General features: G+C 50.1%; 1 protein-coding gene across 6 annotated transcripts in view; it reads right to left on the reverse strand.

Moving 5' to 3' along the window:
* Nucleotides 1-16,689, reverse strand: part of RALGAPB (Ral GTPase activating protein non-catalytic subunit beta) — a 2,310,294-nt gene that overhangs the window by 1,300,579 nt on the left and 993,026 nt on the right. For all 6 annotated transcript variants that reach the window (XM_085618929.1, XM_085618931.1, XM_085618928.1 and 3 more), the window contains exon 18: nucleotides 3,514-3,668. In XM_085618929.1, coding sequence (XP_085475055.1) covers nucleotides 3,514-3,668 — 155 coding nt within the window. The remainder of the gene's footprint in view (nucleotides 1-3,513; nucleotides 3,669-16,689) is intronic.

The following is a 16,689-nucleotide window of genomic DNA, read 5'->3' on the forward strand; positions in this document are numbered from 1 at the left end:
TATGTTATTCTGCTGGGTACACTTTACACACAAGCCATGATTTTGGTGGTGGTATTTGGCTCTGATGACTGAAGTATTTATACAGATCTGGAGGTGGGTGTTTGAGTATGGACCACGCACAGTGTTGTGGGGGGGAGGGGGGGATTTTAATATCACCTTGCAAGACACGCTAGATAGGTCTAGCACCATGAACCGCTCACATTCACAGGCAACAGACGCTCTCAACACCTTTATATTAGCTAATCAGCTACAGGATAAATGGCACCATACCCACTGTGACAGATGCGAGGGCACATGGTTTTCCTTCTACCACTACACTTGGTCCTGAATTGACTATTGGTTGACATCCAGTGATGCTCTTGCATAGACTAAAATGGTCTCCCTCTGCCCGCGCACACTGTCGGACCATGCACCAGTATACCTGGTTATGCAGGTACCCAGACTATGCCTCGAGCATTCACCTGGCGACTAGCGCCACATGCATTACGAGACGCAATATTTAGGGAAGAGGTGCGAACTGCCATTATTTACTTTTTTGCATGCAGCACAGGCTCGGTGCAGTCTCCCTCCACGCTATGGGAGGCCTTTAATGTGGAAATAGGAGGGGTCTGCATTGCCAAACAAGCCACTGTGCTTAGGGGATCCACAGAACCTAACAGATATCCGAGCACTAGAAATGGAAATCTCTCAAACACGGGAAGCCTCAAATCTGGCTGATGTATGGGACAAATTGACAGAATATCAGGAAGAGGTGGATAGAGAAGTCGATTACCTGGGTAAGGAAGCGCAGGCAAAACGATATGGCGAAGGAGACCACCCCGGTAAAAGTCTGGCAGGACCGCTGCGTAAGCCACACGCATCCACATATGTAACTGAGCTACGCAATATAAACTCGCAACAAGTTTCCCCCACCTCCGGTACTATTAGAAGTTATGTCTTCCTTCTATGCCGGGTTATACTCAGTTTCCTCTGTGATGGGCACTGACATGCTTAAAACCTACCTTGACTCTGTACAGCGATTGTGGCTGGACAATGTACACGAGGAACACTTAGACTCCCCTATCATTCCGGAGGAAATCTCTCAAGTCATTATGAGCCTCCAGAGCAACACGGCCCCAGGGTTGGATGGGCTGACATTAGCCTTCTACAAGACATACGCCTTTCTTCTTATCCCACATCTTATCGAAATGTATCACGACTCATTGACAGTGGGAACACCCTCCCTATCTTTAAGAGAAGCCGTCATAGTCACAATACTGAAGCAGGATAAGCCTTCAGACCAATGTGACTTCTATTGCCCCTTGTCGCTATTAAATATTGATAACAAGATATACGCCAAAGTGATTGCAAACCGACTGATGCCCCTACTGCCCTGAATTGTCACAACCCATAGAAGAACTTGGCGCCCCCGACAGGGAAGGTTGTGCACTTTAAAGGTTACTCCGGAATTCATATAAACTTGGCTAAATATGTTGTTTCCCCTAACTCCCACGACAACACCATTCGCTCCGGAGTATCCGTTAAGGTGGGCGACGGACCCAGTATGATACCTGGGCATATGGCTCAGCAGAACTCTGGCAAGGTAATAGTGGATGCGCTACAGGCTGGTTTGAAACTCACCTGCCCATGTGGACAAAGCTGCCGTTATCACTGGCCAGTCACATATCGATTGCAAAAATGGTGGTCTCGCCAAAGCTTCTATAACTCTTTGTTAATATCCTGCTCCCAGCTTTTTAAACGCCCAAGATCCAACATGATTACTATTCTGGGCTGGCAAACAGCCACAAGCATCCTATGACCATCTTACACTGCTGCTAGCTCAACGTGGACTGAGCGCACCAGACATGAAACTGTATGCTCTCTGCTCCCAAGCCCAGGAAGAGAAAAGAAGAGTTATTCCACGGTGGGCGGCAGATTGGGTGAAAGCAGATATCTTTGTTCTGTGTAAGTCTGATCGAAACTGAAGTCAGTTCAAAGGAGAAGGACAGCAAGTCTACTATTCTACATGCCATTTATGTTTGTGTATGATGGCTAGGCCTCCACCAGTTTTAATTAATCTATCTTTGTGTAGAATGTCATATTTGTAAGGTAGAAGTATGTCAACTGAAGAGGAGCCAGAAAACCAAGTTTCTGTGATAAAGAGCAGGCCTAAGTTGGGTAGAGAATAAGACCAACAATCTAGGCAGCATGTGCTCGGGCAGATTTAGCAATGAATAGAGTGCACTTAAGCTAACACCATGTCCTCACATAACTGTTATAACTAGGCTTGACTCATGATGAAAAAACTATTTACTAGTTTGAAGAAAGACTCTCAAAAGTGCATAACAAACAGGAACATAAAACAAACATCCACAAAAATCAAACAATTGAGAAAATAACTCTTGAAGCATGAGCTGGTGCTTTGAATATCTTGCTGTCCAAGTAAAAAAACACAAGTTCTCCTTTCTACGAAAAAATTATTTCCAACAATCTTAGTGCCTAGGACACCACAAGTCTGTATGTACACCTGATCCACATTTAGGTTGACATTGTCAGCACTTTTATTAATTATTATCAATTTTACTAATTTATAGCCAGCATCAACTAAAGGTCCCGCACAAGGCAAATGAGAATCAAGAACCAATTATCATAAGGACTCCTCAGTAAGGAAGGAAAGCAGAACTTAGAAAATAACCTAGGCGCAGACCGATAAACAAACTAGCATAGATCTGTTCTCTAAAGGGATCTGTGAAGGAACTTCTAGCTCGTTTCCGACATGGTGAGCTCTTAAACACTTTAGGACCGATAAATCATGCACTCACCGTGGGGGTGAAAATAAACTTACATTAAGCGAATATTACAACAGAAAACACAATAGATAGTATCATAACCCTGGCTCTACTACTATTAAAAAAGGGCTGAATTATGTCTTGCAAAGAAAACAATGTCACATTCAGAAATATAAGCAACATCTCCATTTGGCCAATGGAAGATAAATTATATTGTATGAAAATGTAAATCCTTCCTCTCCCGTAACATCACAAACGGAAAATAATACATTTTAACAATATCACAGTGGACACTTGAAGCAGGACCATAGAGCAAACTGAATTTCAAACATTTAATAAAATCATGAAGATCACATTTGAGGGTCATCTGTGCAGAGGCACGAATAGGGAAAACAATAGCACAGCATCTCACACGCATTTTAAGTGTATGCAATTAGAAAATGAATATACAAGTAGGTCTGGAAACAAGAGTACGTCTGCTTAGGCCAACGTAAAAAAAGTAATTATTTATCAAAGTAAAAACACTGCATTCGCGTCTCCCTAGAATTAGTTTAATGTGCAGACTAATTAATGTGAAGTTCATTTCGCAACTAATTAAAACCAGTATTTAGTAACCCTGTGAATGTCTACTTCTTTTGCCATTTCATTACAATAAAAAGAAAAGACCACCAGAGTCATCGGTTTGTATTCGAATTTCACCCCAGAAGTAAAAAATGAACTAACAGAATCAAGGTGTTAACCATACCAAGTCAATGCAGCTTCAGCGGCATCCTTTACCCGCATAGAAGCTGGATTTGGTTCTTTATCTATTTTGTTTCGGATTTCTTGAGTATCACTGTTTTTGGATTTGCTACCAGAGATACCCAGCTCCACGATCTCCAACACCTCTTTCAGGCAGTCCTAAAGGAAAACAAATGCAAAACATTTAACAGAGGGCAGACAAATATACCAACATTTTTAACATGATACAACAGAGGATAGTAGTAATCCAATCAAAAGGTGCACATTGCAGAGTAACTACATTCTGATCATTAGAGAAGAATCAATATATCCAAAACAGGTTCCATCTTTATCTTTACAGGTATTACTATTTTCTAAGAAGCATATGGCCTTCTAAAGTGAGAGGTAAATCAATTTGAAAAACATCTGCGACCACTAGTGGTAATAAGAGCAGCATGTGCCACTAAAATATGCTTATGAGTAGAAAGCAGGGGCCACCTGGCATTATGAACTAGAGTCACTTTATTGAACAAGTTACTTTCCTTCGGTAACAATATATCTGTAAGAAACATAGGTTAGTTATAGATTCCTTACCTTAGAATTACCCCCAGGCGTCAGACTGGATCTGGAAAGTTTTTCGTCAGCAGTCCCCTGTGCATCTTAATGTGGCGTCGGTCGACTCCGCGTCCCTCGTTGGCATTGTGGTCGCTGGGATGACGTCGCAGTAGCCACATAGACGCCACCCTCGCGCACTGACGTCAGTTCTGTACACAACTTTCCACGCCAGAAGCGCAAAGCCATGCAAGACACTGACCACTGGTGCACAAAACTAGGGCCCTGAAAGGTAGTCCTTAACCTTACAAGTCAGTTCGCAGAACGGGGAGGATGGGTTAGGCGGTAAGGAATCTATAACTAACCTATGTTTCTTACAGATATATCGTTACCGAAGGTAAGTAACTTGTTCATCTGAAAGACACAGTTAGTTATAGATTCCTTACCTTAGAATAGATACCCCAGCAATACCAACCCCGGACGAGGGTCTGCGAACTAAGTTCACACCAGGAAGTCCTGGAGAACCGAACGGCCAAAGAAGCAGTCTCTCCGGACTTGGCTGTCCAGGCAGTTGAGTCTAGTGAACATGTGCAGCAATGCCCACGTAGCTGCCTGACAGATGTCATTAATGGGGACTCCCCGTCCCAAATCAGTGATGGCTGCCGTCGCCCAGGTGGAATGGGGGTGCACTCCCACTGGAGGCTCCTTCTTTGCCAAAGAATAGCAAGCTTTAATGCACAAAACAACCCATATACAAATGGTCAGTTTGTGCACGGCCCGACCTTTTTTGGCGCCTACGTAGCCAACAAGGAGCTGGTCATCCACTCGGAACGGTATTGTGTGATCCAAGTAAAAGGAAAGCGGACAGTTTGGATCTAGACAGTGGAGCCTCTCTTCTTCTTCGGAAGGATGCGGAGAGAAGGTAGGCAAAGTGATGGTCTGTCCAATATGGAAAAGAGTAACAACTTTGGGAAGGAAGGAAGGACGAGCTCGAAGGACAACCTTGTCCAGATGAACAGTCAGAAAAGGAAGCTTGGAAGAAAGTGCTTGGAGCTCACTCACCCTGTGGGCAGAGGTGATAGCCACCAGAAAGGCAGTTTATAAGGTTAGAAGCCTGAGAGGACAGCTATGTAGCGGCTCAAAGGGAGCGCACATAAGATATGCAAGAACCAAGTTCAAGTCCCACTGGGGCATTACAAAGGGAGCAGGAGGAAACAGATGAGTAATGCCTTTAAGGAAGCGATTTACAACAGGGGACTTGAAAAGAGAAGGCTGATCAGGAAGTCTAAGAAAGGCTGAAATGGCCGAGAGGTAGCCCTTTAGAGTGCCCAGAGTGGAGCCCTGCTGGGCCAAAGAAAGGAGGAACAAGAGGACATTAGAAAGAGGGTCGGAAAGGGGATCCACAGGCTTTGTTGTGCACCATGCTACAAATTTGTTCCATCTGCAGGCGTATACCGCTCAGTGGAGGGACGCCTGGCTGCCAAGATAACATCACAGACTTCAGGAGGCAGGTCAAATGACGTCAACTGCCGCCGCTCAATCTCCACGCAAGGAGGTGGAGGCTGGACAGGTTCGGGTGGAGGACCATCCCCTGCTGCGATGGAAGATCCACCCGAAGAGGCAGTCAAATCGGAGGATCCATGGCCATGTGTAGCAGCTTGTGATACCAGACTTTTTGTGCCCAATCCGGACCCACAAGAAATACTTGGGCCCGGTCGCGCTTGATCTTCAACACTCTGGGCAGAACTGGTATAAGCGGAAAGGTGTATAGAAGACAGCAACTCCACTCACGACGAAAAGCGTTGCCTAGCGAGTGCCGCCTTGGAAATTCCAACGCACAGAACTGCTGACATTACGCGTTCTCTTCGGTGGCGAATAGATCTAACCGAGGCTCTCCCCACTGCTGAAAGAGACCTTGCACCACCTCTGAGTGAAGACGACATTTGCGATCCATCATGCACCTGTGGCTGAGTTCATCCACCCTGGCGTTCAGTGAACCTGCCAGGTGTTGAACCACCAGGGATATGTCCAGATGTTCCAGCCACGTCCAGAGGCGGAGGGCCTCTTGACATAGGGTCCACGACCCCACCCGCCTTGTTTGTTGCAGTATCCCAAGGTGGTGGTGTTGTCCGTGAACACCTGCACTACTGTTCCCCGAACATAGGGATGGAAGGCTTTGAGTGCAAGACAGATTGCCCGAAGCGCCAGAAGGTTGATGTGGAACCCGGACTCCACCGGAGACCAGAGGCTTCTGATCTCCGCCTCTCCCATGTGGCTGCCCCATCCCAGAAGGGATGCATTGGTCACCACTGTGTGTTATGGTTGTATGGTTGGGGAAGGGAGAGGGATCTGCCGTTGACCCAATCCTGGTTTGTGAGCCACCACTGTAATTGTTGTGCAGAGCCCTCCGAGATCTGGAAGCAAACGGACAGACTCCCCTGATGCTGCACCCACTGGAACTTGAGGTCCCACTGCAGAACCCGCATATGCCACCTGGCATGATCGACCAGCAGGATGCAGGAGGCCATGAGGCCCAGCAGCCTCAGGGTCATCCTGACTGAAACCCGGGATAGTGGCTGAAATATCTGAATCATAGCTCGAATATACCGGACTTGCTGTTCAGGAGGATAAACTAGAAACTGCGTCGTGTCCAGAACCGTTCCGATGAAGAGGAGCTTCTGAGAGGGGGTCAGGTGTGACTGCGGCACGTTGATGGAGAACCCCAGCGCATGCAGGAGGTCGACCATAGTCTGGAGGTGGTAGACAACCTGGGGCGAGCCGGCCTTCAACAGCCAGTCGTCGAGATAGGGGAAGACTGGAACCCCTGAGCTGCGCAGATGAGCTGCAACCACCGTCATCACTTTCGTGAACAAAGGAGGGGGGCTGGTAAGGCCAAAGGGGAGCACGGTAAACTGAAAGTGCTCTTGGTCTACCTTGAACCGCAGGTAACGCCAGTGGGCAGTCAGGAAGTGGATGTGAAAGTAAGCGTCCTGCAAGTCCAACGCTACCATCCAGTCTCTAGGGTCAAGGGCAGACAAGACCTGAGCTAGCATCATCATCTTGAACTTCTCCTTCCGGAGGAAGCGGTTGACGTTCCTGAGATCCAAGATAAGACGCAGGCCTTTGTCCTTCTTTGGTACCAGAAAGTAGTGGGAATAGCAACCATAACCTACTTCTGGGGCAGGAACGCGCTCAATGGCACCCTTGGCCAAGAGTGCCGAAACTTCCTGTTGGAGAAGGGCCAGGTGATCCTCCGACATGCGATGGGACTGAGGTGGCATGGAGGGGAGGGGTAGTCACGGAGGGGAGGGAGTAGCCCCTTCGGACTATTTGCAAAACCCACCTGTCCGACATGATGCTGCGCCAGTGGGGGGAGGTGGTGATAGCGAATCCAGCCGCCCACTGACGTTTGGTGGCCCTGAAAGGACAGACTAGGAAGGTTTGGAGGCTGCTGCAGAGGGAGCTGTGGTGGACTGGCCAGCCCGCTGGCCCCAAGAACCACGCTGGTGGTTCCCACATCCCCGGTCGCGCTGGGGCTGAACAGCTAGCGCCGGTCTGTGGCTCTGGGCAGGACGTAGTGGGGTACCCCTTCCATAGCCAGGGCGGGTGGTGGAGAGGCCCAAGGACCTGGCCATAGCCCGAGAGTCCTTAAAGCGCTCCAGAGCGGTCTGCCTTGTCGCCAAAAAGGCGACAGCCATCAAAGGGCATGTCCGTAAGGGTGCATTGGACATCCCCGGAAAAACGAGTCAAACGCAACCAGGCGTAGCGTCAAGGGGCTACTGACATTGAAATCGTCCTGCCAAGTGCGTCGGCGGTATCCAGCCCACAGCGGATGATAAACTTCACTGCGTCTCTCCCCTCGGCAACTGCACGGGAGAATATGGCCCGGGCCTCCTCCGGGCACTGAGGCAGCACCTGCGCCACCAAATCCCACATAGAGTGGGTGTAACAGCCCAACAGACATGCGGTGTTTACCAACCGCAGTCCCAAGCTGGCAGAAATAAACATTTTCTTCCCAATGTGGTCCAGCTTTTTGGATTCCCTTTCCGGTGGTGCCGTAGGGAAGGCGCCTTTAGAAGTGGAGGCTTGAACCACCGAGCTCTCAGGGGTGGGATGCTGGGAGAGGAAAGTGGGGTTGCCCGGGGCCGGGCGGTGGCGTGGAGCAATCATCCTGTCCACAGGAGCACCTGTGTTGGGCCTGGACCAATTGCCCAAAAGGATATCCGTGAGGGCTTCATTAAACGGGAGCAGGGGCTCCGAAGGGATCGCTGCCGGCTGGAGCACCTCTGTTAGAAGGTTAGCCCTGACTGCCACCGTTTGTAGCTCGAGGTGGAGAGCCTCAGCCTAGGCAACACCACTGCGTATGATGCTCTCTCCTCTGTAGCCACGGTAGGAGGAGACAACAGGCCTAGTTATGGGGAGGTATCAAAACCACTGGCATCCCCCAGTTCCTCTCTCCAGTCCAGATAGCACTCCAACTGGTCTGTCAAAGGGTCACCAGACCCCTCCCAGTCTTCCTCACCCTCCTCTGGCTGCCAATCTGGCTGAAAATGGCCAGGGTGGAACACAGGGACCAAATTCCCCATTGGCGTCGGATCCGGCGTAGGCCGACGCCGGTCTGGCTCCGTGTCGAGGTCGACGCCGGCTGGGGGTCGAGCCGGCGTCAGCTGCGAACGTGGTGCCAGTGGTGTCGGCACCAGTGGCGGTTTAACGAGGTCAACCTGCGCTGATCCGGATCCAGGCCTGGATCCAAGGGGGCCCTGCAGTGCAGAGGCCGAAGCCGTCAGCGTCAAAGGCCTAGGGCCCCCAGCTGAGTCCGTGGGGACAAAAGGCGCTGGCGGATTCGGGCTGCCCAAAGAGGACGTGCATCGCTTCGTAAATTTGGCGAACCTGGGCAGGGGTCGCTCCCGGTCCTGGGAAGGGAGGCAAGGCCGGAGTCGACCCTGAAGACTCTGCATGCAGAGCCGCGGAAGGGGCACCACCCGCACCCTTTGTCACGTCGGCCGACGGACAAGGGGAAGTCAAAGAGCTACAATGCTTCTTCGACTTCTTCTTGTGCTTCGACTTACCTGACCCCGAGTGCGAAGACTTAGAAGAGTGATGATGACTCCACGATTGGTCCCTCAACCTCCCATGCGACCAGGACCTTGAGCGACGTGGAGCCGACTGCTAGGCCTCGATGAGCTTTCGGGACCGCTCCCGCAAAGACTTCGGGGCCATGTTCGACAGTCGGAGCACGACTTGGGGTCATGGTTGTGCTGCAGGCTGAAGAGGCACACGCGGTGTGGATCCGCCACCGACATCAGTCGGGTAAGGGAACCGCATGCCTTGAAACCGGGCATCCCTCATGCTGCAGGAGTCGGTTGAAGACTCAAAACGAAGTCGACAAAAGTCGCAAAAAAACTCTTGTCAAAAAGTGACTGGGGGTACCGCTCTCTTCGGATCTGCGCTTGCTGGCGCGGAAAAAGAAAGAACTGCCAGCAGCACATCTATGTAGCTACCGCGACATCATCCCGGCGACCACGACACAATGACGGATGCGGAGTCAACCAACGCCACCTTCCGACGCGCTGGGGTACTGCTGACAAACAACTTTCTGGATCCAGTCTGACACGTGGGGGGTAATCTAAGGTAAGAAATCTATAACTAACTTTTCTTTCAGATATATACAACGATGAGTGTGTCAAGGAAAAATCTAATTTCTTTCAAGGTAACCGCATCGGACTTCACAGCCTCACATCATCTCGTTTGAGCACGTTTGGTAAACATCTAATTGTACAAAAAATGCATGTGTGCGCCTAAAATTCGAAAGCTAGAAGAGTTTACATTGAAAGGCTTGCATTAATAACCGTGTGTGAAATTAAACATTTCAACTTGGCAGCCACACCATGAAAGGAATGCAGACTAGACAGTGCCAAGGGCCCAGGCGCCTCAGGATGGTTGTAAAATAAACAGTTTCCTCCATGCAAAACAAGGAAACCGTTTTAACCAGGTTTTCCTCTGTAAAACTGAGCATTTTTAAGCCATGCAAAAACAAACATATACCTGACCCAAGCCATTTCAAAGTATAAATCGGATTACATATAGAGGCAAGATGAGTATGAAAGGTAAGGGAGTGAGTGCTGCCCATTAGTAAAAGAGAAGGGGGTGAAGGCTGGGCCTGAGATCTGAAGGAAAAGGCATTTGGCACACAACTGATGGCTTTCCTGTGCCAAGTTTGCATTTGTGTTAGTTTCGCATTCCTACAGGACAACCACTGTGAGCTGGGCTCTGCTTCTGAAGTTTAGTGGAAATTGAAAAGTGACTGTGTGTGAGTGCGGTGCTCATCCTGTTTGCCAGTGCACAAAATGCTGACCTGGTTGAAACTTACATTTAAACAAAACAAGTTTACATGGCTAAGCAGGGAACGGTTCGTAACAGTAACCAAAGAAAGTCTATGGACTTTCTAGATTTGGAATCAGACTTACAGCTGAACAGGATCACAAAGTGCATCTCCTAAACTTAGCCGGCAGACAGCCCTCAAAGCTACCAATTAGGGCCTCAACATCTAAGACATATCACATAATGCTAATGGGAATCGCATGATAAGGGATTCACATAGCAGTCACATCCAAAGAACCCCACCGGCCAGTAGGGTAAGACCTTCCACAGGGTCTCAGACGGAAGGCTAGCCAGCAGCAACAGAGACCAGTTTAAACAATGACCTGGCGACCGATGCCACAAAACGCATACTGTGTTGCATAACCAAGGGAAAAATGGGAGGGGGGGCAAGCTAAGTGTCAGGCCCTTCCTGACTAGCCCAAAACCTACATAAGGCTGCATCTGCTTGGGCACAAAAAAGTTGAACCCCATCAAATGGCACGTCAAGCAAGCCTGTCTGGGCAGATTCTGAAAATCCAGACGCCTGAAGCCAGGGGTGCCAGTGCAATGCCACAGCCGATGCCATGGCTAGATCAATGGAATCGGTAGAGTCCATTCCAAACCTGATGAGCAGTTTGAGCCCCTGACGACCATCGAAAATCAACTGGATCAACTAGTCCTTGTTAGCCTCTGGGAACAAAGGTAAAAGCTGTGCGAAGGAGTCCCACAAGGCATGGAAAAAACGTCCAAGGACCCAAATCGTGTTGGTGAATCAAAATGCTTCACTAGAGGAGGAAAAACAAGTTTCCTGCAACAATCCAGCTTCCTGGACTCTTTTTCAAGGGGGAATGGGGAAGGTTCTCCATCTCAGGGGAAGCCGCAATGGCCTTGACCACAAAGGTGCAGTGGGTCGGCTGTCGGATAAGGCAAGCAGAGTCCCCTGGGGCAGGGCAGTATTTGTGGCCAATAGCATGGTCCAGTGGCACACCTGACTCGGATTTTGTCCATGCCCCCAATAAAATATCAGATAGTGCCTCACAAAAGAGTACTGGTTCAACCCCTGACTGGCCGGAATGAAGGACCTCAATAAGAGGGTCCGTAGCCTTCTCCACTGTAGGTAGAGTGAGATGTAAGACCTCAGCCACTCTTTTCATAACTTCTGCCAAAGAAGAACTGGCCTCCGAGGCCTAGCCAGGAGGGGATAAAATAGGGAGCAGAGGCTGAATACAGCCCGCTTGCTTCACCCAGCTCAGCAAACCAGCTGTCCAACATAGTAGGAGTTACAAGCATTGGCTGCTCAACGGGGATCATCTCCTCACATTCTTCCCCCAACTGGTACTGTGAAACCTCCATAGTAACCATTGGCACCGAAAACAGCTCCATAACTGGCGCCGGACTGCGTCATACCGACATCGGCCTGGGAAGGTGGAAAAGAGTTGGTAAACATCGGCGAAGATGCAAGGAGCCGAGGCAAAGCCGACCCTACGAAGCGCACAGCCGTGTCATGCACTGACTACTGCTGGAAGTCTTCCGGCGCCGTGGTAAATAGGCACCGGCAGGGCAACAGCTGGCGTCGACCGACATCACTAGCAGAGGTCCCGAAAGACCGCACACCGCTGCCTCTGTGTCTGAGACTGGAACTGCCACCGGAGCGAACCTGTCGGCGATGACACAGTTGCTGCACCTCCTTGGGGCCTGTAGGAACTCCTTAGAGAGACGAGGGTCCAAAGACAAGATGGACGGCCTTGTAGTACTCCTGCATCTGGTTCCAGGCATGCCGGCTCCAGGAAAAGGTGGGAGGCGTAGTAGCGACACCGCAGCAGAAGTAGAAGAGTCTCCATGATCCACCCAGAGTCTTGAAGGAGCCACAGAGGCCTGGAACTTTGATCTCCTACAACACCGCTTACAATGAGGGGTAGCCAGACTGGGAACGCTGCCGTTGACCACGGGCAGAAGAGCAGCGCTTACGAGAACAACCCCAGGATCGGGAGGATGACTGATACCGCGAGGAGCTGAAGGTCCGTGTCAACCGTGCCGTCAGAAGTTTTATGCACCACTCCCGCAGAGCCTTCGGCTTCAACCGCGGGCAGTCGTCACACTAGTTGGTGTAGAGGTGCTCATCTAAGTACCACATACAAAAAGATTGTGGGTCTGTACCGGACATTTGCTGAGCACAGGTCCCACTGGCCTTAAACTTAGGGCATAGGAATTCAGCACACTGTTTCAGACGAGAAAGGCTCATCACATCAGGCTGAAAACAGCTAGAGATACGCTACTTCGGATCCGCGTGCAGCGTGGAAAATGAAGAAACTGACGTCAGCGTGCTGGAGGGGACTTAAATGGCTCCACTGATGTCATATTCCAAGCCAATGTCGTATGGAGCCCTGCAAAACCACCCCCCGGCACGCAAAGGTACTGTTGAGAGAAAACTCTGAATCCAGTCTGATGCCTGGGGCAAATTCACAAGTTAAGGAATCTGCGGCTAGATGTCTCTACCAGACAGCTAATTTACTTATCAGTTTAAGGGTAAGGACACAGGCAACGAGGTCTGGTTAGCAGGCCTCAATGCACTCTGAGTTGAACAACCAGCAGCATCAGTTTGAAAAACTGGGGGTGACCATACAAAAAAAAAAAAAAAATACAAAGTAATTTCCGTACACCGAGGAATTCCTATACTTGGGAAAGTAAACTATAACTACAGAGTGGCTAAGGTCACTGTGTAACTAACACACTTAATTTGGACCGGTGGTTTCTGGTGGGATCCACTGGAACTTATTTTTGGGGCGCCAGAACTTATTTTTCCTCATCAGACTTATTTTTTTTTTTTTTTTTTTTTTATTTCAAAAACTTTTATTCAGCATGAACAAACAGTACACAGCCCCAAGCCTACAACCAACGAGTGGCCGGCAGCGTGATATGCGAAATGGAAGATGGTGATGTACACAGCTGTCCGCCTACAACCCGCCAGGGTCACAGTAATCATCGATGTATAGTATGATAGGCAATGGGGCTGCAACATACTTTGTGTCGTGTAACCTGTATTCGCCCAGTGATCCGTATACACATGTACAAGTTGTGCATAGGTTGAATCCGCCATGTGTAGTGGCCTCTCATTCCATATCTCAGATATATAGTACATCATAGTCATAGTGTTGAACCCATAGTTGTCGGAGGAACAGTGAGGGAGAACCACAACCCCACCACCCTCCCGCAACAGAAGAGTGGGGCGTGCCAGCTCCCGGAGGGCTCGCCATTTATCAACAGGAGCGCCGCCGGACAGGAGTGAGACATAAGGACAACCTACACCCGAACGAATTACCACCTCCACCCGCTCAAGCAGTTCAATCCAGTGGAAGTAGTAGTGTAGAATCTGAGCAATTGGTTATATGGAGGCTTGCTATGTCTGTGGATGCGATAACAGATATGTCGTAAGCGGACTCCAGATATCCACCGGTCTGGATGCTGTAGGCAGAAGCTCCGCGTATCTGAGCCGAGTGTCCTGGCATTGTACCATGTCATTGATCCAGTCTTTGAATTTAGGAGCCCTGCCCCTCCCCCACCTACATGCTATGAGTCTCTTTGCTATGAGAAAAGCAACTGTGGCAAACCTGCGGATCGGTTTCTTGACGGTTTTTGTGCAGCCCAAAAGTGCCTGCGTTGGAGAAGGCGTCAGGGGGACGTCTATCATCTCCGAGATGCCAGAGTATATCTGACGCCAATAGTCGGCAATTTCCCGGCAGCCCCAGGCCATGTGCAGAAAGTCCGCCGCTGGTGTGCGGCAGCGCCAACAAAGATCATCCTCTCGGAGGCCTACCCTACACATGTGAGCTGGAGTACAGTAAAGCCTATGCAGGAACTTGTAGTGAATAACCCTGAATATACTGCTGGAGGAGATCTGTTCGGTCTGTAGACAGCAAAAGCTCCAGAGCTCGTCGTCAATGGGTACACCTAATTCTGCTTCCCATTTAGTACGTGCCTTGCAGGGTTCTGGGTCCGGTGTAGTGCGTAGCGAGTGATATAGATTAGAGACTGCGTGTGCCGGAGTGGCAGCCTTGAGCAACTGGTGTAGAGGGTCTAAAGTGGGTGGTTCGTCAGGAAATCCCTCTGTCAGTGCACGAACACCACTGCGTAGACGAATGTAGAGAAATGTATCCATGGGAGTAGGTGTGAGGTCGGCTAACATGTGCATCTGTGAACGAAATCGTCCGTCCTAATATAGGTCTCCCCACGTCTTAATGTTAAGTTTGGCCATAAATGTCTTAAATAATTGTTCCTGCAGAATGGGTAACAGAGGATGGTATGCCAGGGGAAGCAATGGGGAATACATCAGTGTCGTGCGGGCTTTTTTCGCAATATGCCACCACGCTAGGACTGAGCTGGAAACTGTGGTATGGTGCGCAACCCTTGTCTCTGGCGCACTAAATATGGCACCCTCTAATGGGATGGGATCTGCTAACCAATGTTCCACCGCTATCTGCGGCATAAAGGGAGTGGGGTGGAACCAGTGATAAACGTAGTGTGCCTGAGCGCTATAGTAGTAAAGTTCAAACTCCGGTAAATCAAAGCCCCCCTGCGCGAATGGGTGAGTCAAGATGTCCCAGCTCAGGCGCGGCCGCCTCCCTCCCCAAACCAGACGAATAAGCTCGGTGCGCATGAGTTGGAAGAAGGACTTGCCCGGATAATATGGGATATTTAAGAAGAGGTAAAGGAGCTTGGGAAGAACTACCATCTTAATGAGAGATGCACGTCCCGCAAAAGAGAGAGGCAGCGTGATCCATCTGGTCACGCAAGTTTGAATAGTATCAAATGTGCGGCCGTAATTCATCCGAATCAATTCTTCCCGATCTCGAGAGAGCAGTATGCCCAGGTATCGGACCTCATCTGCGCACCACCGCAGGGGGTAATCAAGGTGGAACGGCTGAGCAGCCGCGGTGAGCGGGAATATAGTGGATTTTCCCCAATTAATCTGAATACCAGACATGCCCGCAAACCAAATAAATTCCCGCAGGATAGGGTTAAGGTTAGCAGCAGGGTCGCGGATGTACAGCGTGATGTCATCCACGTACAATGATATGAGCACTTCCCGCTGTAGACAGCGCAGAGCCTTGTCCCGGTGATGCTGTCGGAGCCGAGCAACCAGCGGTTCCATCGCTATGGCGAACAGCAATGAAGATAGGGGGCACCCCTGACGTGTCCCCCTCGATATAGCAAAGGCCTCTGATATCCGACCGTTCACCCCCACCCGAGCTACTGGCTGACGATAAAGGATACCGATCCACTGCGTGAATCCTATCGGCATCCCCATATTTCGCAGGATACATTGGAGATAGTCCCACTCCAAGGAGTCAAAAGCCTTAGTGGCGTCCAAGAAGACCGCCACCAGCGGCAAGTCAGGGTCTACATTTTGCAAGATTGAGAAGAGGGTCCGGAGGTTGTGGGAGGTGGCTCTGCCGGGGACAAATCCCGCTTGATCCGACAGCACCAGGCCCCCCAGGAGCAACTGCAATCGATTGGCTAACACCTTGGTCAGAATTTTAGCATCGCAGTTGATTAATGAGAGAGGGCGGTAAGAGTCGCAATATTGAGGCGGTTTCCCGGGTTTTAGTAGGGAGGTAATTAGAGCTTCCTGCATGGATAGGGGAAGTGTGCCGGACTCATGAGCCTCCATATAAACCTCGCGAAGCACTAGCACAAGGATATCTACATAGGCCTTGTAGAAGTCCATGGGCAAACCGTCCAGGCCAGAGGCCTTCCCGGGTGCCATCTGACTAATTGCGTCCCTAATTTCATCCAGGCCTATGGGCTCAGCTAAGAACTCCCGTTGACGGTCTGAAAGCCATCCTAACGTGAGTTCCCTCAGGTATTCGTCCATATCCAGTTCACCCACTCTAGTAGTAGGGTAAAGGGCCGAATAGTGGGCAGTGAAGGCAGCCAGGAGCGAGTTTGTGTCTCGCAGAGGTACCCCTCCGTCTCCCTCCAGCTCCAATACGAAATTTGAGCCTCGTGGGGGGCGAACCACTCCCGCCAGGAACCTCCCGGGTCGCTCTCCCTCCCCATAAACCCTCGCCCTGAAGTATTTGCCCCGGAAGTTGACCTCCCTTTCCACGGTGGAATTGTACTCCGACAGTGCCTTTCGGTATTGTGCCTGAGTATCCGAGTTAGTGGCATAATCGGGTTGAGTTTCTAGTGTGTGCAATGTGTTTTCCAATGTGTGCAATGTGGTACGTAAGGCGCGCAACACACCGGAGCTCTTGGAGATACAAATACCCTGCACTGTGACCTTTAGCGC

Source organism: Triturus cristatus, chromosome 7 (assembly GCF_964204655.1).
Source record: "Triturus cristatus chromosome 7, aTriCri1.1, whole genome shotgun sequence".
Classification (NCBI taxonomy): Eukaryota; Metazoa; Chordata; class Amphibia; order Caudata; family Salamandridae; genus Triturus; species Triturus cristatus.